The following is a 27,630-nucleotide window of genomic DNA, read 5'->3' as shown; positions in this document are numbered from 1 at the left end:
TAACCTGCAGCTGTAGGACCTCAGACCCCAAGGATACAATGCTGAGATGGTGTCTGCTAGCTCTTTGCTGACTCAGGAGACAGGAAAGGTCCTGACGCAGCTGAACTAATCCTGTGACAGATCTCTCTTAAAGAGGGCAACCCTTTTTTGCAGGATTTTGATAATTTTTGGGGCAGAAATTTTGCCCCTGACAGGGGGGTTCATGACCCTATTTCAGTCTCAAGAAGCCCCTGGAAAGCTACTTTATAGCGAGATAAGGCACATGCAGGTCCACTTCACTGAATTCTAAAATATAGGCACTAATGATTTTCAACAGCCCTGAATAAATCTTCCTTTTTTTGTCTCACTTCCTTCCCCCCCCCTCATTTTCCATCTCTACACATATCGTCATATTTGGCTTTGTCCTCTGTTTTCTACAAAGTTCTGCAAATGTAATGTCATCTGAGGAAGAAACTGTCTGCAGGGCATTTATTTATACACAAATAACATTTTACCATGGCAACCCTAATTTTTTTCATTGTGCAGTCCTCTGTATCATGAAATAGCTTTTGAACAGCTGGGCATTCCCCTGCTTCTTCTGCAGCTGATATCTCAGAGAAATCTTAAAAGTATATTGTTACAGGCACAGAACCAATAAACAAAAGGGACACCGTTGATAGAAAAGGTTTTCTGCAGTTGCCAGTGGCTTTTGTTCATGACAATAAGAAAGAGTTACTTATTTTAAAACAATCAGTGATATTAATTGGCTTATATTTGATGTTGTAGGCCTAATTGTATTTACTTTTATATGTATACTGTAGCATCTGGTACAAATTACTGTCCATGGTGTCTTGTTATTTCTGGATTAAAAATTTTTGTTTACAATTTCTTCTCTTACCTGATTCATTCCACAATGTCCAAAGAGGATAATGGCACTTGAATGCTTTTTGAGCAAAAAAGTACTTTCTATTTTCAGAGCTAAAATTTGCAGCAGAATATAGGTAGTCTGTACTGGAACGAACAGTTTACTTTGGCCAATTGGACACTGCTCCAATGTGGTCTTCAGATAACTCACCCAGACCCTGACTTTAAACCAGGTACCTTTGTGGGGGATAAGACCTATTCATGATTCCAGATGCATTCTGAGTTACATCTTTTCCTGAGCCCAGCTGCCATCCCAGGTCTTTGGGCTTAGCAAGATGCTGCTGACACTTCAGCTCTGAGATCTTCGATTTCCCTGGCCCTAAACCAAATCCTAACTCTAGCTTTATGCAAAGCAAAACTTCTCCAGTTCAAAGTATACTCTGTCCTTATACTCTATCCTGTGACCATCTGGATTTTCCTGGAATTTTGTCTTCATGGGAAAACGTTGCAATTTACAAGCTAGAGTTACACTGGTACATCTTGTTTCAGAGTGCTGTGAATTCCCCCTTTTAAAATGAAAAATACACTTGTGTTGGAATTAATATTTAGGCTATAGTTTTGCAAGTAGTCCTTATTCTCCATTTCACAGAATGACAGAAGATGGTGAGTTGGAAGTGACCCACAAGGATCATGGAGTCCAGTTCCTCACCCTGCACAGGGCACCCCAAGGGTCACACCAGGTGTCTGTACTTATTGAAATTCATCTTTTCATGTTGACCAGCAAAGGGTGTTTTTTCATCTAGATATAACTGACCCTCAGTAACAGCACACTCACAGGACGGCTTTAATTGAAGCATTTCTTTTTGTTCTCACCAGAGTAGCTGAAATATTCACTAAATTGCCTGAATCTTTAAAAGTTCTGTGGGTTTGTCCAGGAACCAAAATCTCCTTGAATATTAGTCCCCAAAACCCAAAATATGGTAACATTTCTTCCTTCTTCTTCCCGAGTTCATTTCCCAACTGCTCATCCCTAGCAGAGTATCTGGGGAATTCTAGAGCTCAGCTTTGCCTTGAGAGGTCCTCACTTGTGGTGGTTCCTGTCTCTTGCTAGAGAAGCAAGGTGCTGTAGCTTGGACTTATTACAAGAAACTCCCCTACATGGCTGCATATGGAAAGGCTACTTTTTACTACTACTTTTTTCATCTGTAGTTCTCATGGCTGTGAGATTGCTCATCTCCCTTTGGCTCTCCTGCTTTGCCAAGGATGGTGCTATTCCAGCTCCTACCTACTGGCTTCCTTTCCTCCACTAGGCTGACCAGCCTGAAGTGTGAAGCTGTAGAAGGCACTCTTGTAGAGCTGCATTCCCTAGGATGGATCAAGCTTGGGTATTCTTGTGACATTCCTGATCACTTATACCGACTGCAAAATCAGTGACTTGAGCACCCTCCGTTGACAGAAAAGGACAGAATTTGCAGCTAAAAGCAATATCCGGAGGCCTTCAGGAGCCATTATCTGGCCAGCAGGCCCATTCTCAACCTTGTAGTCAATGTTTAGATACTGCACAGTTCAGTCACAGAATCACAGAATAATAGAATGGTTGGGGTCGGAAAACACCTTTAAGATCATCCAACCACTAACCTAACACTGCCAGGTCCTTGACTAAACCATGTCCCTAAGTGCTACATCTACATGCCTTTTAAATTCCTCCAGGGATGATGAATCGACCATTTCCAATAATCTGCTAGTTGTCTGGTTTAAAAACAAAAAAATCATTGAACTCAGATGTGAGAAGAATTGTAAAACGTTAATTAGCTATTAGACTGAGCATTTTGTGGCAAGCTATTTCTCTGGCACCTGAATGGTATCTCCTTTTTTCATTTGGTTTTTGAAAGAGGAAGTTGCTGTTTGCTGGTGCCAGCAGAGATTTAACAAAATGACAGGTCACTGGAACTTAACTCATTTAGTAATTTCATATGCAGGTGTCATTTTTAACTGTTCCTTTTACTCTTCTTCATGAAACCACAATGTGGTAAAGCAAGAGCCCACATCGTTCCAGCAGCTGGCTTTCCTTTACAGGGAATTAAACTAGGTTTGTAAAGGTAAAGTAAGGTCCTAGTAAAATAATATAGAAATTTTAAAAAGTAGCCTGATTATTTTAATATAAGAGAGTACTTATGATGTAAGAGAGCGTTCCTGAGGTCTCTTTGTTGCCCCTCACAAAGAGTCAGCTTTACTGAGCAGTGTCTGCATGCCCAGGTTTAACTTTCCTCAGATTGGCCTCCTGGTCTTTTCCCTGCTATGAGAACCCCACATACTACAGAATAATTGAATATTTTTTAAGGATTTCTCAGCTCAGTCACTAACTAAACTCTTTTCTGTAAGCACTACCTATAGATATACATGCATCTCATATATATATACTTATATACAGCAAATGCTGACTTCGCATCTAAAGCAGATCAAGCCCTCCTGTCTGTTGCTGTGGCTCTGTATCACAGCCCTCAGCAGCAGCCAATCCTGCCAAGCTCAGTTGCTGCAGAATTCCCTTCACTGAGCCTCAGCAGGTGACACAGCACTGCCCTGATTGCAATTTCCATTCACAAAGTCATGTGCTCGTTAAGATCAGCCACCCACCCTCAGCAAGCAGCAGAGAGCTCCATGAGTCTCCATGTGTAGTTTTCAGAACATCAGTTGGTAGATGCACCTTCAGTTCTCAGAAGAGTAAATACACAGAATTGAGACACAAAAAGTTGAAACAACATGACGAACACATGCATTCGTTAGGAGTAAACCATGTTGGGCTGTGCAGAGCAGGGCATTCCAAAGTGTTATACAGAAGCAGTTCAACAGAATGTAAATTAATTTCCTCTCTGAGCCATCCCCAAAAGCACGTAGGTGTCCCTGCTTTGCTGGTGAACACGTGGCTCATGCCAGAGACAGCAGTAGAAGAGCTTTCCCCAGAGCTCCAGCTGCAGCAGTTGCAGTTTGCTCCTAAGAGTACCATTTGATAGCAACCAGAAAAAAGAAATAATACTGCCAGGAGTTTTTCCTGCTCATCCCATGGGTACATTTCTTCTCTTACCCCACCCTCAAATGGTAAACCATATGGGAGCAGAAATGTCCAGCACAGCCACTGGCCGCTAGTACCTTCTACCTTTCCAGTGGAAGTATTCCTACAGCATGAAATACTTACAGAGAATGGAGAAGACAGCAGCTGCAGAAACTGGCTCATAGGCAAGATCAGAATTGTCTGAAATTGTGAATCACAGGACACGATGGGCAAAAGACATAAGAAATATGGATATGCCAAAGCAAAGTTAGATTAGATGAACTCAGCTCAAATGATTTGTATTTTTCTTATTGAAGATAAACACAAAAAGGAAAAGATGCCAGGACTTCTGCCTAAGTACACTTATAAAGTGTCATGCATGATTATATTTCAATTAAAGCATATAAAGAATAATATAATAATATTAACACATGTATACGAGAAGACTGAAGTTTGAACACTGAAAGGTACTACAAGACCCCATTTCCTTTTCCAGTCCTGATATTCTTTTCCAACTGAGAACAGTACTGGTGTCCAATGTCTGAGAACAAGTGGAAAGTTTGGATGTGCCTGGGCATGCAAAGAGGGTTTTTTATTAAGTGTATTTTCCAGGATTTCAAAGCAAACACTGGAGAGGACAGTATCTGTAGAATTGAGGACAGAATCTGCAGAGAATTTGGAAAAGCTCAGACTTCAGTTGCTGCTCGTCTCCTTCTCTGGTACTGCCATTAATCTGCAAAAATGGAGCCAAATTAATAAAAGTCAAATGGTAGCCTGTGGATTAACTTTATACTCAAAGCAAGCTCACTTAGAAATAGGAGTAGACAGGAGGTGTAACTGGCCTCCTGCCTTATGCTAGATCTCTGCATTCCCTGTCTCAAAAGGCAGTAAGGACAAAGGTTGCTTACCCATTTCCTGCCTGGTCAGGAACAAACTGGGTGAGTGCTTATGGAGCTAAACTCAGCCATCTGCAGAAGCCTTTTGTACCTCTCAAATACTTCTATATAACAATTAATGGTGCTTCTAACATTTGTTTTCCCTTGCGAGGTTGCCTGGTTAGCATGGCCTTGATTATGTTACTCCCTGATATGAAGAGGACAACTTAATTAAATCAGCAGCAGGAAAGGATGGGGTGAGATTTCAGGAAACATGAGTGAATAAGGGGCAAAATGCTTTTAAAAATTCATTATTAAGGAGAATGTCTTCTATACAGTTCTTGGAAAGGAGTTTAGTGGGCCACTGAGGTTTTACACCAGTTTCAGCAATTTTAATGCCATCTCATTCACACACACCTGCTACTTCCTTGGCTGCAGGTGCCAGTTTTTATAACCAGTTTACACATGGTGCTGTAAACTTGGGTGGCTGACATGTGAAGCTAAGCCACATCTGCTAAGAGGTGGAATACCTTGGAAACCAGCAAGGAAAAAAATGAGGGCACGAGTCACTTCAGCTGTTCTTAGTGAGTGCTTATATTGGTGAATCATCAGCATCCAAAGGCTATTTGTGCCATCAGCTTTCCAGAAGTGGTGTATTCTAGATAATGCACTAAACTCAATTCTGTGTAAAAATAGGCATGTGTCAAAGCTGCTGGAGAAATTTAGCTAATCAAGTAATGGAGATCTTGAAATTGGCCAGAATAAACTTTCTAATTCAATTTGAAGGATTAGAAAGCAAGCATTCTTTATCTGCACAGGACACACAGAGGATCAAACTCTTTTCATTCTGTGTGTGAGGTCAGACTTTTCAAGTGGAGGTTTATCCATCATAATCATACATATTCATTAAAAGGTGTTTCTTATCTAACGCATAAATATCACTTCCCTAAATATAATTTATACACATCCACCTCCTGCTGGAAGTCCTTTTATGGTCCTGGAGGGTAACAAAAGGGGTCTCTGGTGGTCCTATTCACTGAATGCTTTGATATTAAAGCATGGTAATAAAATGGAAGTCTATATTTTAAATACTACTGTGTGCCACCAGTCAAATCTGAAAAGTATGCTATGTCTGCAGCTCTGATTAGACAAATAATTCAGAATTTCTGTATTTGCAATGCAACAAATTAAGTGATCTTAATCCCTTTAAGATGTGAGGTGAGAGAAGGCCACTGAGGCAGTTGGCCTGGACACCCTGTCCTGTGAGGAGAGGGTTCAGCTGCGAAGAGAGGCAACTTTGGCAATATCCAATAGCAGTCCCGGACAGGAGAGGGACAGAGGAAATGGATCGTCAGGACTCATCAGGGTGGTGCAAGGTTGGAGAGTGAGAGGGAGTAGCACAGCTGAAGCAGTGGAAATTCAGAGCATTCTCAAGGAATGCTTTCCCCACTTTCCCCACAGAAACAGCCCAGGATTGGAGCCAGGCCCAGCCAGGCCAACCAGCCTTGGAGGTTATCTAACCCCAACTGAGCAACCTCCAAGCTCAAAACTGGCTCTGCTTTGAGCAGAGTTTGGACTGAATGTCTCTTGTGGTCCAGTCCTGAGCTGCTCTGTAAACTGATGAACTACAGCACTTGGAGCATCTCAGCAGCTGCTGGACCATTCTTAGCTAAAAGTGCCAGGGTACCCTGCCATGGTCCTCTGAAGGTCCGGTTTAGTGGAAGGGAAGGACAGACAGGCAAGCTGTGCTAACACGGGAGCTCTGGTGCAGTGGGAGCCCCCTCATCCTCTGCAGATGTGTTTGAGTGGTGATCTTCCTGTTGTGCACAAACACCTGACAGGGACTGCGTCAGCCAGAGCCAAGCTCTTCGAGTGGTACCCAGCGATGGTAAAACAAGGACGGGAGCGATGCGCTGCGTACAAGCTGAAACGCGGGAAAACAACACTTAATCGTACGAAAGCACATTTTCCCCGCGCGGGGGGAGGGATACTCTTCCGCAGGCTGCCCGGAGAGGCGGCGGCAGCCCCCGCTCTGGAGGGCACTGCAGCCTCAGCCGCTCCGGCCCCGGGCCACCGTCGGGGCCAGCCCCGCTCGGCGACAGGAGCGGCACGGGCCGCCCCCCGCGCTGTCCGCGGTCCCTCCCCGTGCCTGCCCCGCCTGCCCGGCCGCTGCCCTGCCCTGCCCGCGCCCCGCCGGCCGGGGTGCCCAGGCCGCGCTCCCGCCGCTCTCCGCGCCCCGGGGAAGATGCCGCGGCTCTGCCTGCTCGCCGCGCTCGGTAAGCGGCGCCTCCCGCCCGCCCGGGCTCGGGGGCGGCGGCGGCCCCCGGGCCGGGCGCGCCGTGACCGCGGCTCGTTTTGTCCTTGCAGCTCTGCGGCTCGCCGGGGCGGCCTTGCTCTCGCCCGGGTCGTGCACCTTCGAGGACAGCGCCTGCGGCTACCAGTGGGACTACGCGCATCTGCCCTGGACGCTGCACGGCGAAGGTGAGAGCGCCGCCGCTCCGGGCGCAGCTCCCCGCTCACCTTCCCGCGGCGCTGCCCCGGCCCGCGGCCGCATCCCGGGTGCCGGCGGGGCCGCCCGGTGCTCGCGGGGAGCGGCCACCGTCGGGATCCTCGCTGTGCTCCCCCTGACAACGGGCAGGCCCTGCGGGGAGGCGTCTGCGCTCCCCCGGCACTGGTGTCTCCGCAGGTTTCTGCAGAATGCCTCAGAGGTCTCCTTGCTTTCTCTGTCTTTCACATTTTGTTGGGAAAAGGTGTCTTTTATAAGACCTCTTTCTAAAAAGACCAGTCACATCGGTCCCATTCCTTACGCATTATTTTCTTTGTGCGTTCCTCATGCATTATTTTCTTTCTAAATGTATTTTGTGTTCTACTCCAAAAGTGGATGCATTTCCAGGGCAAGAGACAGTCTTTGCCAAGAGTATCTTTGCACATGTTCAATTAAGACTTTTCTCTAATTTGTAGTATGTCCAGTTCAACAGAAAAAGTGAAGTCTTTCAGTAAGTTGTACTAGACTTTACAAGACTAAATGCTGTTGAATAGAATAATCAGTTACTGCACAATGACTGATGCAGCTCTGACTGCTTGGTAAGTTTTCAGTGTGGGCTCCAATATTTGACAGAATCTACATGAACAAAAGACTAAACAAAAATATACACAGCATAGTTGTAACTGGGTAATAAAATAATTTAGTTTTGATTATGTGTTTACAAAATTGTCATTCGTGAAGTGAAAGCTGTGCTCACACAGAAAGAGAGACTATGTGTTTTTAAAGTTTTTAAGTCCAAAAACACGTGCCAAGAATAATGAAGAGGTGAGTACAGATAAAAAGAGATAGACAGCTTCTCAGAAACCATTAATCAGTGCTCCATTCAAAACTGGCTGGTCCAGTTTTATATTCCACTTGTCTCTCATTTGAGAAAAACTATTTTTTCCCTCTGATTCATACCCAGTTCTCACCTATGCAAAATAAGTCACCTTCATTGTTACTTTTTAGTTTACTCAGTAGGCTTTGAGAATGTACAAAAAACCCTAACTCAGAAAAGCCTGCAAGGATGTAATAATTGAAATATGTGCTTTTTCTCTTATTTGATGTATATTTCTTAGTGTATTTATTTATTTAAATATACATAGATTTTCCTGTATTTTTGAAATTTCCTGTATTAGTAGAAATGTAGTTACCATCTTTTCTATGGTCCCAGCTATGCCTCCCAACACCATGCCCTCCTAGTCTGTCTGTCTGCAAAGCAGCACTTACTTCCTCCTTGTGATTTACAGGCAGCCGTATGGTAGTGGTATTGATTCAGCTCCAAGGGACTGGGAGCTGGTGGGAGCAAAACCTGCACGAGTGGGTGTGTATCATGTTGTGCACATCCACGCTGCAGTGTTCCAGGATATAAGGACCTTTGACCAGGGCTTTGGGTCAGCAGCAGCCTGCTTTTTTTGGTGCACAGAACACAATTTTAGTTACCGTAGTTTGATCTTTCTTTACAAACAAACAGACCAGCAGCTGCGTGGCTTCTGTTATTGCACATCTCATTTTCAGAGATACATAACTGAACTGCTGTACTCTGGGAGGATGTGTGGTATACCAGCTCTCATAATAGGCATAGTTCTGTCAGGATTTCCATTATAAACAGTTTTTGTGCAGTCTGTAATTTGATCATAGCAAGACATTCTGTGCAAACATTTGGCGCACAGGGTATTCTATTAGTCTCCTCAGAAATACATTCATAGAATCACAGCTAAACCTAGCTGAAAAGAATCCATTCTAATCTACACAGCAGGTGTGCAAAACTAACCTTCCTTAGACGCTCTTTCATTCTTTTGTCTTATAAAACCATGCCCCTTTTGGCAGCACTGTGTCCTGGTATTTGCTGGTCAGTGTATGTGCCTGTGGTGATTTACTGGGACAACAGAGGAGGTTGAGAACAGGAGACACAGCTTAGCTTTGAATTGTTCAGTTTCTCCTTGCATTGCTTCAAAGGTGCTTTATTATTTTAAAATGTTATTTGTGCTATAGAAATTGCACAAATAACATTTTAAAATAACAAAGCAACTTTGCATTCAGTGGGTCTTTAACAGGGATTATGTGACTTGCAGTGCAAGTTCTTGCATCTTATAAATGTCTCAATAGTGTAGTCTTGTGCCAAACTGTCAAGGTGATGTAAATATAACTAAAACCATGCCCAGAAAATTCCACTCCATACTTGAAAGTATTTTGCCCAGTTGCCAGGGAAGTCAGCATCTTCTGATGGGCCAGGCACACAGAAAGGAAGTATAAGTTTTGCTTTTGTTTGCAGCCACACAGTCCCACTTAAATGAATGTATTTCTAAGGTTCAGCTGCTGTTTTAAATGTTTCTGGTTTCTCTTTAGTGTTCCGGTAGTTCCAGCATACAATAATTTTTTTTTGTTTAATTTTAGAATTTTCATAATTGAAAAAAAATTAATTTTTAAAGTTTCGATACCTGTAACTGGCATTTTAGGGCCTATTTTAATGAAGTGCAAATCAAAAGAAAATACTCAGTGCTACAAAGGATAGCTGTTTCACTGCTAAGTGCTTTACTCAAGACTGGCCAAGCCGGCCCTAGTGAAGTGGCTGTTTGTGGGAACAGCTATAAAGGAAACAATTCAGGCATCTGTCCAGTCAACCTGTGCTCCCATAAAACCTCTGCTTCAGTGAACCCCTCTGTCAGCCTCAAGCTCTCTCACATGACTCTGAATTCAGGAATAGGACCTTCAAGCATATCAAGGTGCTTTTTTTAACTGTCAGCTTTTTCAGTGACTGGCTAGCTCAGTGTTTGCTTTTAGAACTATGATGATTTTAGCAGACAAACACCATGCAAGGGAAAACATAACATACAGAAAAAGCTGGATATAAAGTGGATATAAATTTCTGGTGAGCCTTGGGGGTGGTTTGGGAAGCACACCCAGCTGAGGTCATGGCCCAGGCTGGTTAAGCACAGCATCAGGCTTGAGACAGCGTGATCCCTAAGGAGCCAGTTCTGTTTTCAGTGTAGCATGGGAAATTCCATGCAACACGTTCTGCTGTTCTCTAGGATACCGACTACACAAGAAACATTGTAATGTTGTTGCTTAGGAAGAGAGCATCATTATGTAATCCTGCTTCTGAAATGAGCGACAGATCAATTTGTATGTTACCAGTGATAAGATCTGAAAGCTTTGTGAGTTTCTGCTATGCATAAACAGAGGGGACAATGGTCCATTTTCACTTCCGTGGTGTAGGCATTCCCACAGAAATGTTACTGCATTCACGATGCTTCTGAACAGATAATTTTACTTTAAGTTCAGAATACAAGACAAAGATTATACTCTTGGACTCAACCAATGGATAGGAAATTTAGGAATCACATCTATATTCATCACTACTATAGTAGTTAGAGATAGTTGAGAAGCTTGAACACCATGCTGGTTCTACTAACACCTGCAGGTGTATGGAGCATGAGTTCATGTCCAGTTATTTTGGGGCATAGAGCTTTGCAGATGCAAAGCAGCTGATTTTCACAAGAATTCACTTTTTTGTCAGGAGCATATGTGTTTTCAAGAGAAATACCAGGTAATTCTAATACATGCTGTCAAACTGTGTAGGATAAGATTCATCAAATAATATTGAGATTTTCTTTAACCAAATTGCACAATTACTTTAGATGACAGACATGCTCTGGAAGTCCAAAATAGTCTTTGAAACAAAGGAAAATGTTGTGTGTGATAGGCAGTAATCCTCAGCTGAGTAATTAATAAAACCATGCAGACCCACTTGAAACAGCAGTAGGAAACACAGCCTTAGTTCAATTGTAGGCATTCTAAAATGTTAAGTTTGGGCATTTTTTGCCAAACCTTACACTTAGCCATGGCCAGCACAGAGCTGGCCATAACATGATGGTAAGAACATCCTGCTCACAAACATTATTAGAGATAAATTTCATTAAACGCAATAACAATGGCATGTCTTTTCTGTGACTCTGGGCAATGTTTACATTTTTGCTTAGAATATCTGTACAGCACTTTGTGTGAACTGTGGGTATGTTTTATTTTCCATTGCCATTCACTGTAACAGAGACTGGTTTAATACTGCTAAAAATAATGTGCATTTTGTCTTTCAGCTTAACTCTAATGGAGTTTGCTATGCTGCATCTGCTTGCCTGGATTGAAGCACTAGATAAGAAACTTGTCTATTATGACAGCAACCTATAAGGAAGAGTGATTTTATATTGGCAATGTGCTCCAAAAGCAAGAGATCATTGTTTCATGTGTCTAATGAGTTTTGTGGCACTGAAACACTAGAGCTGTCACTGGTAGTTAATACAGCTGAATGCACCTGGCTCTCATAGGATAATTGACAGCTTCAAATACCTATTTTTTGAGTGTTGCTTTCCTTCAGAAATTCTGGAAGTGTTTATTTCTTCATATCTCATGTCACCAAGGGTACATTTTAATAGCCCACATTTCAGGGGTTTAATAATGCTTTTCTTTCTGCAGTATTTTGAAGGAAAAGAGATAGATTTCACTCAGAAGAGTGATGTAATGGATTACATTACATACAAATATGGCCATTTTTTCTTATTCTTAAAGCATATGCCTATTTTTGCCTATTCCAAGATGCTGCTTCTGTGGTGCACTCCAAACAGTGCACCAGGTAACAATTTATAGAAAGCAAGCAACATCAATAACTGAACCAGTAGCTTCAGGAAACTGAAGTTTGTCTTTTGGAACAGATTTATCGCATTGCTACACTTAAAAATTTTTGGAAAATAATTTCAAGAGACAAGACAGCTATTGCAGGCCATCAGATAAGTCAGGCGTGAGAGCAGCAGCATAAGGAATCTCAAATCTAAACATTGCCTGCATACCATTTAAATAGCTTGTATTTACAGCTGTGCCATATGACTTAAAATTGACCTCTTTTGATCTGAGCTCTCTGATCTTGAATGTCACATCATGTGGTTGTAATATGCAGACTAATGAAGCAGGTGATAATTGGCAATCCTAGATTTTGTGGCACAGCAAACACTGTTCATGTCTGATAAGTGCTCTGTCATGCTTCATTACAAACCTATTGGCAAATAAATTAGCACATTTGAAGGCTTAGTTTTCTTTCCATCTATCTACAGTACTTTCTTGTATGTTTGGAAATACATAATTTGAAAATGTAAAGAAAACTTGTAACATTGCTGGCTTTGTACAATTCTTGTACGAGACAAGTGGTCTCGTGTTTGTTGTGAAATCACTGTGTATTTGGGAGTCAAGGAGACTTGCACCAGCTTATACCTAGCTGCAGCAGAACTGGGCTGGCATACCCCAGAGCTTGTTTGCTGGCAAGTTCTCAGTTGATGTGAATTCACCCTGCCACAGGAGCTTATTGGTTTTTGGATTTCCAAACCTGTAGCCACAGCATCTCTGCACTGAGTGCTGTTTGATGGAGGGTAGTGGCCCTTAGATTGGCATATGGTCTGTTTTGCCTTGATCTGATAATTAAAATGTTGGTGTTCCTGGCCAAAGTAATTGAATTTAGAGAGACAGCTGTCCTTACTGAGGAGCAGGGAAAGAAAAAAACTTCTTTTACACTTAGACTCTCATGTTCTTCTTGTTTTCATTTACTTCTGGTGCCATTTCTCCTGTACACTCTACTTTGACTACTCAGCCACCACTCTGGTGTTAGCAACTCCTTTCTTCATACTGTTTTCCTGTTCAGGCTGTCACTGGCAGTTTAATGGTAGTACCATGTCTGAGGAGCATTCCATTTTGCTCCAGCCTATCCCTTGTCTTGCTGATCCCAGATCCCAGAATCTTACATTTTGCTTGCCCAGGTGTAACGTCCATCCTGGGCTCCTGGGTATTGGCATTTTTATTGAGCTATGCCCAAATTACAGTTATTAGTGTATTTTTCTCCATCTTCAGAGGCAGGCCTTGTGTGAAAAAAAAGACAGCCAAGGGCACTTTATGTCCATCAAGAGCTTCAGCAGCAGTTGCCTGTGCATGATGACACTTGTGATAAGTCTGGCCTTTCCATTTGCCGCAGGGGAGCAAACAAAGCCCAAGTTGTTGTCAGTGAGTCACTACATGAGAGATGAGTTTCAAAGCATTCCTCTTCTCCACAGAATGGTAACGTTCTCCTAAGTGTATTTTCACATACAGCTGTTACTGATTCAGCACTTACAGAGTCAACAACTGCTGTAGTGCATTTTGCACTGAGCCATAGAATCTGGCCACAAGAGAGGGAGGATGGTTCTCAGAAAATTAATGTTTACTGAATATACCTTGCACTTCTGACAGTAGAATTTAGAAAAAAAAAAAAAAAGAAAGAACTGTAGGAGGGCAAAAGAGAATTTGGGAGTTGTGATGGAGGTGAAATCACCTCAGTCAGAAAAATCACTTGCGTGTAACCCCTGGCCCTGCAGATGATGTTGAAGTTACCTAAAATTCAAGTGCAGACATGCAAATCACTGAAAACTGCTAGAAATATTTTCAGCTTTCTGAAAAAGAATGGAAGATGCAAATGAACTGATGTTAAGCTTCTTTCAGGAATTTCAAGATGCAGCATGGCATGAGCTCTTTTTATCAGTAAAATGCTGTTAGGCAATATTTTGTGGTTGTTACACCTATTACAATACATGCATAATAATTTTGAAAAAAGAAGAAGAAAGCCAATCATTTGCCAGTTCATTTTTTGGAGGGAAGGGAAGAAATTTTCACTATAAATTTTGGTCAAGATCCAGTGTGAGTCAAGATCTGTAGTGAGGAAAAGTAAGCTTGCACTTGTGCTGAAAGGATGATCACAGATACTCCATAAGCACTTCTACTAGTAAAGAAGATTTGTTCATCTTGCACACGGTCCAGACTGTTAAAACTTTAATAGAATCAGCCTGATTCTCATTATATAGGATGCTGTTCAGTAGAAATATTTGGAAGCTTATTGAAAAAGTAAGTCCAAACCAGTTACAACTAGCCGGTTTTGTTCACTTTTTTTGGAGCTCTCCCATGATGTTACTTTCTGAGACGTTTCGTCCCCAGCCCCTGTGTGCAAGAGCAATGCAAGCAAAGCTATAATTACTGACAGATTAAACTTACCAAATAGGGCCAAATCTTCTGTGGTTACATCTCATGAAAATATACTTTAAAAAATGGAGAGATTTTCCTTTAACGTTTGTGTTTTTACTGTCTTAACAATACTTTTTTTGTTGTTGTGCTACGGAAGGTCAGATAAAAGACCACAGTCATCCATGTACTTTTATATAATGCTTTGATTGCTTAGAATGCTTTATATAATTTGAAGAGTTTTATTGCTCCCAAGGAAAAAAGTAAGCCTCTTTTGCCCCATCCTTCACTGTGTCTCCAGACAGCCAGAGATTAACGTGTGATTATTGTAGTCCTTCTTCACAGCACAATCAAGCCAAAGATTCCTACAATTTTACCTAACAGTATAGTGGTCTTTGATTAACAGTGTATTCTACACTATATGGCTGTTTCTTTCCTCCAACACATTTTCCTTTGCCAAATGTGGCTCAAGATCAGTATTTGAGACTATTCTTCAAGTGTGAGTAATTGTGTTGGTGTACTTTGAATGCTGTTTTGAATAGATATATTCTCTGACAGAGTGTGAGCTACATGTTACTAGTGCTTCTCTCTGTTCTGAAAACCTTGTAAGTCTAGTATGAAAATAACCGTGAATCATGGTAATTAGATTTCCATTTGAAACATTAGCCAAAGTCTTTTAGGAAACAGAGTGTTCACAGTTTTCAATTAGCAAACTGTTAAAATGTTTTAAGAGGCACTCTTGTGATGTGCCAAGTTTCTTCAAAATTTCCTGGCCCGCAAAATGTATTTGATATTAAAAATGCATAAAGAACTACAGTAATGGAAGGGCAGTTTACAGCTGTTGTATACAAAACCATATTGAGATACAAAGCTATTAAAGGAGGTAATTATCCATATTTCAGATGATCTTATTTTTTGGATGTTACATCACTAACAATTGATCAATACTGTGAGACTGTTGCCTTGTCTGTCCCTCATGCTTCGGAAAGATTGGAGCAGGCTTCTGTGTGACAGTGAAGTCTAGGGAAATGCTAATGCATTTGTCGCAGAATTTTACACCTGGAGAGTAAGGAAGACAGACAATTGTACCTGATCATACCTGTGAATAACCAGATTTCCCTGTTTTCTAGTAATAACATTAAAGATCATGTTCTAAGGCACTAAACAAAATTTAGATTTACTCTGTAAACACTTCTCTTTGGTAAAATTTTTAAGTGCTCCAAAAAGAACTTTCCTCTTGCAGTAGAAATCCTCGGCAGTTACATAACATGGGGAACCTTAATTGTCCAATGAACTTAATAACTCATTTGTAGATCTGGCAATGAAAATATGACTCCCTTTGCCAGCCTCTTTCATGTTTGCTAAACAGTGTTTATTCCAGCCTGGAACATGGTTTTTTGCTTTTCAGAACATACCATGAACATGACTTGAGAAGGCCCTTGAAAAAGGCTGGAGTCAGCAGGTAGGATGAGTGCTTTCTCTGGGTTAGAGAACTGTGGAATGCAGCAAACACCACTTAACATCTGTCTGTTCATTCCAGGGTTAGATGATAAGGTTGGTGCCTGGCTATAAGAATCCAGCCAGGCTTATGGAGTTATAGGCACCTGTAAGGCAAAGTCACTTCTGAATTAAAATCTTTATGGATGCTGCAAGATCTGTGAGCACTGGAGGGTCTTTTGGGAAAACATTCCATGTTTTTTATATTGTGGCCTAGTTAGGAACAGCTCAGCAGAAAAGGCCCTGGAGGCTTTGGTGGGTATGAGGGCTGGACGCGAGCCAGCAATGTGTCCTTGTGGCAAGGGCAGCTCGTGGTGGCCTGGGCTGCATGAGCAGTGTTGCCAGCAGCTCAGGAGTGACCCTTTCCCTCTGTTCAGCACTGCTGGAGCCCTGTCTGGAGGTCTGTCCAGTTCTGGCCTTCCCAGTACAAGAGAGACATGGACATAGCTGAGAGAGCCCAGTGAAAGATTGCAAAGATGATTAAGAGACTGGAGCATCTCTAGTGTGAGAAAAGTCTGCAAGAGCTGGGACTGTTCAGTCTGGAGAAAAGAAGGCTTGAGGGGGAAGTTTATATTATAAATAAATAGACGGACCTGTAGGGAGGGTGCAAAGGGGACAGAGCCACGCTCTTTCTGGTGGTACCCATTGACAGGACCAGAGGCAATAGGCACACACTACAACACAGAATGTTCCCTCTGAACAACAAGAAGCCACTCTTTCACTGTGGGGGTGGCTGTGAGGCTGTGGGGTCTCCATTCCAGCTGATACTGAAAAGTTGTCTGGACATGGTCCTCAGCAACTGGCTGTAGGTGGCCCTGCTTGAGCAGGAGGGTCTGAACAGATGATTTCTGGTGGTGTCTTCCAACCTTAACTAGTCTGTGATTCTGTGGCATCTTTGTATTTTTGACTGAAAGTTTAAAAAGCCCTACTGCAGTGGCCTTTCAGAGATATCTTCATGCACAGGAAAAGAACATAAGAATTTCTGGTTCCTTTTAAAGTTAAGAATTAAACAGAATAGTCACATGCTATGTGTATGTATATATGAAATCTCTGATCCATTTGAATGTATGTATATATGAAATCTCTGCGCCCTCATGCAAGAGAAGAAATTAGTTTGTTGTAGATCCTGTTAGATTAATGACCTCTTAGTTGTAAGCAGGATATGGAGAACTTGCTGGTTACTGGTATCTTTGGAGCTTGACTGTCATGTAGCTAATGTTTCTAATGCTTATGGCTGCAGAATTTCATGGGAAGCAGATAGGTTAAAGTGCAGAGTGCTCTGATGCATTTTGTGACAGGATCTGTTCTTTATAATTTCCTACCTTTTTAGTAATTTCCTTTTGAAAGCCTGGCTTTGCTGTGTTCTGTTTAGACATGGTTGTTATCCTGAGGAAGTTTTAGCAAAATAGTTGTGCTCCATCTAATCTTGGCAGATCATTCTGCACGTGAACCTCCTTGACTGAGACCACGGTTTTGCAGCTGTTTGGCCAAAGTGAATTGAGTTCATTTTAGCCCATATGAGAGAGTTGATGGTAAGTGGCATCATTGTTTTCTGGAGCCAGCCGGGAAGCCGATGAATGAATGAACATTGACTCTGAGTTGCTCTCAGCTCACCACTATGTTCAAGCAGGTGATGAAGCAGATGTAGATGTCTGTGCTCCCTCCCTCGCATTCTGTTTGGGAAATAAGAGTCCTTAATTCTCCCAGGCCATGTATCCTCAAGCTGGCCTGCAGCTCATTATCAGTATTTATTGCTGTTGTCTGCTCCTAGCAAATCCCATCTTCTCTCCTTCTCCTGAGTGCCAGATGTACAGCAAGTTATATTCTCTGCCTTGGACATGTAAACACTTGTGGCAAACAATCACAGTCGTTTGTGGGCTCTAGGCACAAGCTGGAACCAGCAGACTGGGTACCTGGTGACACATTTCTTCATGCTTCACAATCTTCCTGAGATATTTTTTATCCCAGGAGAATCATATTTGTGTACCCAAGTGTCAGTTTTGTCCTGTATGATTACAGTAGCACAACAGTGAGAACTGGAGTAATGCCATTGTTGTTATATTTTGCCTCTACTCCATAGTCATTAATTTTCCATTATAGAGCCTGACAGTTTGGTGTCATCTTTAACTGTTCAATTCTGAAATTTTACTCAATACAGGCTGCAAGAAAATGAGGAACTTCTAGTCCTTCTCTGGCTTTGAGCTACAGATTGGTTTACTCCCCTAGCTGAGAGCAAATTTGAATATGGTTTTCCATTGTGTAAACTACTTTTTGATTGTGTCAATTCCTGACCTCTTAAGGAAAATAAAGTCTGTCTTGAGTGCTAGAATACACAGAGATACCGAAACACAAACTGCAAGTGCAGCTATCCTGGTGCCTGGATTTTAAAAGCTAACAAATATAGCAGCAATAAATGTTTCAAGAAATCTAGATATATTAGATATTTTCTTCCCTTAGAAGTAGGCCTTAGCAACATGATAATGTGGGCACAAGCAGCTATAAAATCTGACACTGTACAGAATAAAGTGCATTTTCTAGTCTGTGTCATTATACAGGTTTGCTTAATATTTGCATCTGCAGCTTAATATTGAGCTTCACAGTGCTCACTGATCTTCACAGACAGCCTCAAAAACTCACATCTAGCTATAGAAATGCTTCATTTTAAGATGTTGTTTTATAGCATTTCAAGTAGAGTGACCTTTAACATTTTGAATATGCATTCATGTAGCCAGGCAGTGCTAATCTAAGCTGAGCTTTGCAGAAGTTTAGTTGAAGTTCACTAACAAGCAGAAGGAATTCAAATGAATGAGGCTTTTCTAGTTCCTACACAGTCATTGCTTTGCATTTGAATTCTTACAAGACCTTTCACAGAGAAATTTCTTTCCTGGCCAAGGATATTCTTGTGTGCTTGAGTGGAAACATGAGAAGCTTTATACCAATACCAGATTGTTCTCTAAATATAGCCACTTCTAGTTATTATTTTAAACTGAGTGTCAAACTGGAGAGTTATTAGGGCAGTAGCTGTGGTTTGTTTGAAAAAGAAGAGAGAACGTTGCACAGTGAAGTTGTCTTATATGGAAATAAGATGAGTGGTATGTGTAGTTTGGACTACCACTTGTAGGTAGAAACCTGAGAGCAGTAATCAGTGTTTGTTTTTATATAAATTTGGAGTGAGTATAAAGTGAATATAAATTCACAGCTGATGGATGTTGAAGCCAAAAATAGGGTTGCATGATCAATCATCCCTTACTAGCATAGGAATGAGAATCTTTTCCTGTGCTGGGTCAGCTAGATAGTTTTCTGTTAGTTAAAAAAGTTCTCTTTTCATGGTTCTTTAGATTTTGTGCTGGTTTTCTGATTTGTTTTTCTATTTTTTTTGAGAGAGACCATTTTGTGTTTTCTGTTAGCTATGCATCTAGAAGGAAGTTTTATTGCTATGCCTATGGTTGACCTGCAGGTTAGTCCACTGTGAGAAAGCTGAAGCCCAGAGCAGTAAGAAGTCTCGACAGAAGTCCACAGACTGAAAATATTTAAACAATTCTGTGAAAAGGCCAAAACCTCCTACTTTATCTTTGAAACTTGCTGGAAAATGGAATTTTTGCCTGCTGGACATCTGCACTTGCTGAATCATCCTCATAAGGTCTTTTCTAATGCAGTGGCTGTACCATCTGATTTTGTATGAGCTGCTTTGTCCTGCAGTGTACCCCCTGGCAGGGAAGGGTGGCAGACAGAAGGGGCCTCACAGGAATGTTTTGCTCTGGCCTGATGGAAGAAGGCAGCCTGGAATCTTTTGGGAAGATGTTTGCAGGCTTTACCTGGCCAGGGAGTCTGTGCATTTAAGCACAGGCTGCTGAGCAGGTTGCATGGTGTGCCCAGGGAAGCTGCTGCTGGGTTTCCATTAGTGCTGCTGTGGTCACTCTTGTCCCCTGAGGTGCCTGAAGGTGGCAAGAAAAAGCCCTGCAAAGGCATGGAGGAGAGCTTAGGAGTGGTAGATTGTCCAAAGCCATGAATGCATCAGATAGGTAGACCACAGCATATCTGTTGAAAAGGCTGCTGAAGGAGTCCAGGTCAAAAAGGAATTGATATGCAGCGTGGAATTTCAAAATTTAACCAGTAGTCATGGCTCTACTTTCCAATCACTTTATCTCTACCAGCTTCTTATATCAGTACATTGCCAAACAATAAATCCATTTTTTTCCAGAAAGCTGAGAGAATTATAAAAATTTTGAAATGTTGTGACCTCTGTCAGTCCTCTATCAACCACTTCTGCTGCCCATCATCTCTAACTAATGCCAGTAGTCTTGTGACAGCCACAGTCTGCAAGCATCCACAACCAAAGAGCCATAAGCTGTGAGGGAGGATGGACCACTACTGTGACAACTTCAGTGAGCATCAGAAATGAGCATGAGATGGATTGCTCAGTTCCAAACTTTTATTCATTTGATGATTCCCTGGTCAGATTAAATCAAACCGATTATATAAGTAATACTCCAGATAATTGTTTTTGCTCTTTTCTCCAGTTGCAACATATTTTTAATTTTCATCTAAAGCGATTAATTAAATTAATTGCTTTTAAAACACCAACTGTAATGAACTAGTCTATACTTACTGCTTTATTCTCCTATTTCACCAGCTTATTGCACAACTGCATAATATTTAATAATAATAATGTGGAGATAAGCACGACACATAATAATAATGTGGAGATAGGCACAGAATTGAGGGCGAGAAGTGGGTGTGGACTGTAGGGGGAAATGAAGACCACCGAAAACTATCAAAGCCCTCTGGACTGTTTCCATAAAGGTCTAAAAGAATGTACCATGTGTGGTAGCCGATTCACATAGAAGGCAAGAAACTTATTTCCAGGCAGGGGTAACTTACCTGTAGGAAGGTAGCTCTGCAAAGCCCAGATGCTTGGGCACTTCCAGGACCCTGGACACCCCAGCTGGTTCAATACTAGAGCCAGGACTGGTGACATCTTTTTCTTCCTTCCTTTCTCTCTTTCTCTCTCTCCTTCTTTGATTAACATCTCTCTCCCTCTTCTCTTTTACCCTACGCCTTTATCCAAAACCCACTGTTTTGTGTTCATATAGCAGGTCAGGAACAAACACACCAATTTCCCTGCAAGGGTATAATTTACTAACAAAACTTCACCAGCTTTTGCAGACCCTCTGACTTTTGTCATTCCTTTTGACCGGGAGCCTCGATGAATCTTACAGAATCTTTCAGAAAATTTAGTTACCTACTTGCAGGGTGTATTTTATTGACCCGCGCCATTATAATTTTTTTAAAATGGAAATAGTAAAATGCATATAGCAAAGTTCTTTGCAGCATTCTTGTGTCATTACATTTTCCGAAGTTCAGAATGTGAAGAGTTTTTGCCTTAGATAGTTTTTTTGTACTAGATCAGCTTCTATCAGCTTCTTGGTACCTTTAGAGACCAGGGTTTTGAAGACTGGTGTGTGAGTTCTTGTGCTTTCTTTCCTTCCTCAGAACACTGCAGCTGTAGGGCTCAGTATTTTGGGTTACTTCAGTATCATGCATTGAAAAGTTGTCTTTTCTGAGTTCCCAATGGTTATAAATATTCCCCTTGTTTTCCAAGATAAAACTTGGCAAGCATCTTCTCTTGTGCCCTAGTTTACTCTCAGCTTCTGAGGTGTGGAGGAGCAGCAGCTCTGGGAGTTTCCCTCTGCATGCTCTGAGTCTTTCTCCTGCTTCACAGCGGAGGGAGAGGCTGGGCACCATGTCAGAAGGTTGCACTGATACCACGTTTCATTGCAAATCTCGTGTGTGTGTGTGTGTGTGTGTGTTGTGAAGCAGCTGTTGATGCTATTTGAGTCTGTAGCTTGGAGCAGAGGCTGGAAAAGACATCGCTACACCTTTTTATTTTAAAGAGTTGCAATTTGAACCCAAAATAACAGTTGTCTAGTAAGTCTAATTGCTCATTAACATTTAATAAGAAATTAATTGTCTCTGTATTCCCAGAGATGTCCATTGATACTTCTTGGATGAGCACACCTGCAGATTTCTTCAGTAAACAATGAGCTTTCTCTGCAAGCAGCAGAAATTTCTGGCTCTGCAGGGTAACAGGCAAAGCTGGTGGGATCAGCTGCAGGGACAGGCTTGAAAATCTGTTTCTTGAATTGTTTCACTATAAGCAAAAGCACTGAGGCCCTGCCAGCGACCAGCAGACATGCCAGCACTCCTGACAGAGCTGTGAGCAGCGCATGGGAGCACTCACATGCGCCCCGTGTGAGCTCCTGGCTCCCATTTCCCCTCCAGGGACGCGTGCTTGCAGAAAATACTTTTGCAGCAGAGAATTTGCTCTTCCTGGGGAAGCTGCAGACACAGAGAACATGTGTTTGGGATCGGCACTGAATGTGTTTGTTGATGCCGTATGAACTTTGGTAACGCCTTCAAGCCTTGCAACATTTGCCTTGTCTCAACTTATGAGTTATACTTCATGGCAAATATGACACTAAAAAGCATTCTCAGAAGGCGTGGACTAAGGACTGTTTTTAGAAAGACCACACAAAGCTTGGCAGATAGAGCAGAGTTATTTCTGCAGGGTTTATTTTCTGTGTAGTTTGTTTTTATTCAGAATAACTGCGAGGCACATGCTGCTCAGTTAGGCTTGTGTGTTCACACAGTTGATAGCACAGCCTGCACAGGCAGACCTCCACGCTGAAAAGCAGCAGCAGGAGCTGGGAGGCAACAGGAGGGTAGTGCCACAGTGTGCTTATTCTATGCTTTATTCATACCTGGGCATCCATCTGAGACCACTCTTGGGTACTTACTAACAGCCAGCTGGGAGGAGGTGAGGTCGGATCTGCTGGCACATTTTGGGGTTCTTTAACTGCATTGTGAGCAATACTGAAATGTAGGGTGTACATTTGCAAGGGAACTACTCCTTTGGGGTAGTGCTAAGTGCCCAGTGAGATTTAGTACACTGAGTGTAAGTTAAACAGTGTTTTATGGATTTAAATAAACTTCATTGATGTCTATTTGATCACCCTAGGGTCACAGAATCACAGAATATGCTGAGTTGGAGAGGTCCCATCCAGATCATCGAGTCCAACTCCTGACCCTGCTTAGGACACCCCAGGAATCACACCATGTGCCTGAGAGCATTGTCCAAACTCTTTGGGAACTCTGTCAGGCTTGGTGCTGGGACCACTTGCCTGGGGAGCCTGTTTCAGTGCCCAGCCACCCTCAGGGTCAAGAACCTTTTGCTGATATCCAATCTAAACCTCCCCTGACACAGCTTCGTGCTGTTTTCTTGAGTCCTCTCACTGGTCTCAAGAGTGCAGAGACAGTGTCTGCCCTTCCACTTCCCCTCGTGAGGGTGTTGAAGAGCACAGTAAGTCCTTCCCTCAGCCTCCTCCTCTCTAGGCTATTTAGGATATAAAATAAGTGGAATAAGTTCTAATAGCCTCAGTGATCCCTTAGGGGAAATAATACTAATATAATAATAAAAATATCTAATAAGAGGCTATAAACTCAATTACTTTGGAAAGTTTTGACAAGCTTTTACTTTGACTTTGACTGTGAAACAGGAGTCGGTGAGGACATCTTGAAGAAAACAGTTTCATGAGCTGGCAGGGTCAGATTTTTTCAATGACTCATTTATATCTCAGGTTTTACTTTGGTCTTTATAAATGTGTCTTATAGCTCAAGTGGGATTTGCTGAATTCCTTTGTGAGCAATTGCCCAAGGATAATACTGGATATTCACTGGAATGACATTGCAGAAAATACTAAAATTCACCAACATTCTCAGGAGCTTTTCACTTCAAAAGTAATTTAGGAAAAAAAAATGGAAATATTTGAGGCTTTTGTTACCCATAAAGTCTTAGCATCTGTGGTGACAAATGTCCCAGGGCAGCTGGGGAGTACTTGAAGGGGATGCCTGTAGGAATTCATTTGTTGACTGTTGCCTAGCAAGGGGAAGCAGAGAGCCCACCACAATGTGACAGATGTATGAAGACTGGACTGGGACAGACAGATGGCAGAGCCCTGTGCCTGGTGACATCTGATGGCCTGAGGTGAATTTAGATGTGTTAGGTGGTTCACTGAGTTGGACAAAGAAGGGTTTGACAAGCTATTTTAATAAAAATAAAGCCTAGGGAAGATAAAATATATCAAACCACAATTGTTTACAATCAACAGTTAGATACGCCATAGAAATCCAAATACTGCTTCCTAAATCTCCTAAATGACTAAACAGTCATAGCATTGACTGGCATCTATCTCTTTCCGTCCCTTATATCAGAGTATGCTCAAGAAGTTGTCTTTTGCTTTTGATACTAAGCAATCCTCAATAATTTTGGATAGTTCAATTATCCTGCTTGGAGCAGAAGCTCCATGACTGAATCATCTTCCAGTGGTTCTAGGGACTGCGACTACTTAGGGACAGGGGAGAGAATCCTAGGACATCAGCCCCTCCCCACAGAGGCCCACAGCATCCTGTAAAACACTTTGTGAATTTTATGGATATTGAGATCTTCAGTAAATTCACCACTGTTCTAGAGATTAGAGTTATATATCTTGGCACTATTTTGATAAACGCTTCCCCAGTTTTGTGATTCTGGCTCAGTCTGTCTGTACACCTCATACACACTTTCAGTTGCTACTAGCCCCTGCCAAGCGGAAATGATGTACAGGACTGCAAGCCTAGAAGCATCCCTAATAAACTGAAGCAGTCTTTGAAATAGTTATTTGATGCATGCAATTGTGCAGAACTCTAGGAAATGTTAGCCATGGCCTGGTGGTTGTGATGTTCAACATGAGTAGATGTGTTCCTTCACTGAAGGTTTTGTGATTGTGCATGTTGAATCTTCTCCATTGCATGCCCCTGGTGCAGGATGCAGCTTGCAGGGGCAGAAGATGAGTCACTGCATCTGCTTTCTTTCAGTTTCTCAAGAGTGGCCACCAAGTGAGCAGAGCAGGAAATGAGGGGCTGCCCAACAGCAGCCAGTGACAGACTCATTAGAAGGCAGTGATCTCCAGCAGGTTTTGGAAACGGATGGTGTGGCTAAGCCAGTTCCCTCAGGTGACCTGTGACCAGGCTACTGCCCACACTCATCAGGATCTGATTAGCTCACCTGTAAGTTCTTTCTATAGCCAGCTGTTTCAGCTCATGTTTATAAATATGTGCCTCACCTGTCTGCAGCTTTGTTTGCATTTTATGATGTGAGATCATTGATCAGTCCACCATGAGCCTGCCAGTGATCCCAATGATTCTGGTATAAAAAAGAATATGAAACCACTAAGCTTATGTAAAGCAGGAAACTGAACTCATGGGAGTTCAACTTCTGATGTTAGTGAAACCAAGTATGTATTTCAAGTTGTTTTTTTTTTTTTTTTTTCATCTGTGTAGGACTGGGAGTCCAGCTGGGTATCAGAATAAATGGAATTTCTACTACCTAAGTGGATCTGTAGTTTCTCTTGGAGAGACAAGTCTTGTGGACAGAGGTTCCATTTTAGTTGATCAGATGTAGCTGGGAGAGACAGACAAGTGTTTAGGCACATGAGCTGTTTTCCAGGGTAGTGCAGTAGGCCAAGTGATTTGGCAGATGCTGAGAGAGCAGATCCAGGCAGTAGAAAAGTTTAGCTTTTATAGTCATGCATTTAGTGCATCCACATGGTTTGCAGATGCACTCCAGAAGGCCACCAGCTGAGGCTTTTTTGCTTCCCCAAGGGAAAACCCGGTCCAGGACCTCCCATGCATGCTGTGACCCTAGTCTGTCATGAACCAAAGCCGAGTCATGACGGGCAGACTTGTTTCTGGCTCTTGCCAACTCCAAAGCTTACCTGCCCTCTCCCTCCCAGCACCACTACTTCCTGTGACCAGTCTGACTGCTTCCCTAAGCCCAGGATTGCTTCAGAGCTTGGCATGGATGTGAGCACCATGGGCTTTTAGTTTAACCACTTTGGAGTACACCAAGGACATGAACTTGACTCAGCCAAGAAATCTTTACTTTTGACATGCCTGATCTTTCAGATGATGGAAATCCAGACATGCAGAAACCAAAACAGTGTTGATTGTGTTGGAGTACCTCTTCTTCTCTTTCTTAAACTCCTACTCCCCATGGCTGTTCTTGTCACTCTGATCCAAGGAGGAATAAATGCCCCATTTTAAAACATAGCAAGAAGTCCCTTGTTTCATGGTCTGGCTCACCAAATTCCTTCTGCTGGCTCCCTGTGGAATGCTGGCCTACAGTTTGATGTGGATTGCAGTTTTGATAGTTTTTTCTTCCAAGATGTTCCCCCAAAACTGTGTGGACTACAGTTAGGCAGGTTTGCCTTGGCCAGGCTGAGATGTGCTCATACCAGAGAGCACATTTTGTGCATGTAATACAATATAGAGCAATACAATACAATATAATACAGAGGTTGTAATATGTCACCTGCATACTCCTCTACATCACATCACGTGCACCTATGTAAGCAACTAAAAGGAGTGATGAGCGAAGTAAATAGACAACATAATGCAAAAGGAATGAAATTTTGTATTTTTCTGCTGAAGGAGGGATGCACTGCACCAAGGCAAGCAGCTGTGCTGGAAGAAATGTCACAGTGCATTCCTTTGTGTGTTTGCTCCTGGTGGAATCATGATTAAGCAAAGAAATAGAGCTAGTAATGGAAGATATGAGAAATGTAAACAAATAGATGCTTGGTGATTTCTACTGTATCTACTTCTTATCTTTAGTATTCCCTATGCACTGGGGGCAATGGAAACTCATGTAGGATGCCAAAGAATAAAGGAAAAACTCTTTTCAATTATTTCCCATCCAGAAATTCACAGCAGAGAACCTTGTGTCTCCAAATATTGCCTATATTGGAGACACAAGATGTTGATGTATACCAGTTAACAGAAGTCATGGAGATGTCTTTTGGAAAGAGCTGTCTCAAGGAAAATCAGAGATACCCAATAAAAACTTGGCAGCCTTTGTGTCAGCAGATGAAAAGTTGTCGAAATTATGTGATGAGTAGCATGAAAATGAGAACTGAGTGATGTGAACAGCAGTTTCCTGAGACTGATGGGTCGGTTGAAACAAGAGAAACAAAATTTGAAAGTGCATGAAAATTGTTGAGGTCATTGTGAAAGGAAAAAACCACATGCTTGTGGCCCAGAACAAACAGGAGATCTGGTGCATGATGTAAGGATCTTGGGACTTGAAGAGGAACAAGGAGAGGAAGCATCCCCAGTGCAGTGGAGCAACTCCTCTAAATCAGAATCAGAAAACAGCAGCTCAGGCTGGACCCTTGCCAGACCTTCACAGGCAAGCTAATGGATGGAGGCTGGAAGAATTTTCCAGAGTGGTAGTAGCTGCACACAGATGCTGCAGTCACAGAGCATTTCAGGCTAATTGTATTGGTTTTGACAGTCTTTCTAACAGCTGTATTTCTGAACTTCCTGAGGGAACAAAGGCCAGGGCAGGAGGTGGAGCTGGTAGTTAATTCATAAAGCATCCTTTGGGAAAGGAGACTCGAAGATTTGCCAGCCCCAGGGCTGGCAAACAGTTCTCTGGCATGGTCTGGGTGAATGTGGCAAGAAAAAGATCAAATCAATAATCTCAGTTCCTGTAGGGAGACTCAGCTTGTAAAGTAAGGTGAGCTGGAAAGAAAGCTGCTGGATGAACTGCTGTTGCCAGGTTTGTCCATTTGACCAGAGGAAAGTGGGTGGCTACCTGGCTGAACTGCCTGTGTGTTCATCACACCAGGCTGTGCTTTTCTAAAAAAATTCTTCTTTTTTTTTAACATACTACTCAGCTTTGTGCGAGTTACCTGGAACCCTGTTGACTCCCTGAA

At 42.3% G+C, this 27,630-nt stretch overlaps 1 protein-coding gene across 4 annotated transcripts in view; it reads left to right on the top strand.

Annotated features, from left to right (window-relative positions):
- The first annotated feature begins 6,562 nt into the window (after nt 1-6,562).
- The window catches only part of MAMDC2 (MAM domain containing 2), a 55,679-nt gene continuing 34,611 nt past the window's right edge, over nt 6,563-27,630 (top strand). For 2 of the 4 annotated variants that reach the window (XM_059492159.1, XM_059492158.1), the window contains exons 1-2: nt 6,978-7,043; nt 7,135-7,248. In XM_059492159.1, the coding sequence (XP_059348142.1) occupies nt 7,013-7,043; nt 7,135-7,248 (145 nt within the window). In that variant the 5' untranslated portion in view covers nt 6,978-7,012. Of the gene's footprint in view, nt 6,720-6,977; nt 7,044-7,134; nt 7,249-27,630 lie in introns of those variants that run through there. The other 2 variants (XM_059492157.1, XM_059492156.1) reach the window with 2 other exon arrangements.

This window comes from Ammospiza nelsoni, chromosome Z (genome assembly GCF_027579445.1).
Source record: "Ammospiza nelsoni isolate bAmmNel1 chromosome Z, bAmmNel1.pri, whole genome shotgun sequence".
NCBI lineage: Eukaryota > Metazoa > Chordata > Aves > Passeriformes > Passerellidae > Ammospiza > Ammospiza nelsoni.
The sequence above is the reverse complement of the archived record's forward strand: the minus strand, read 5'-3'. Positions and strand labels throughout refer to the sequence as shown.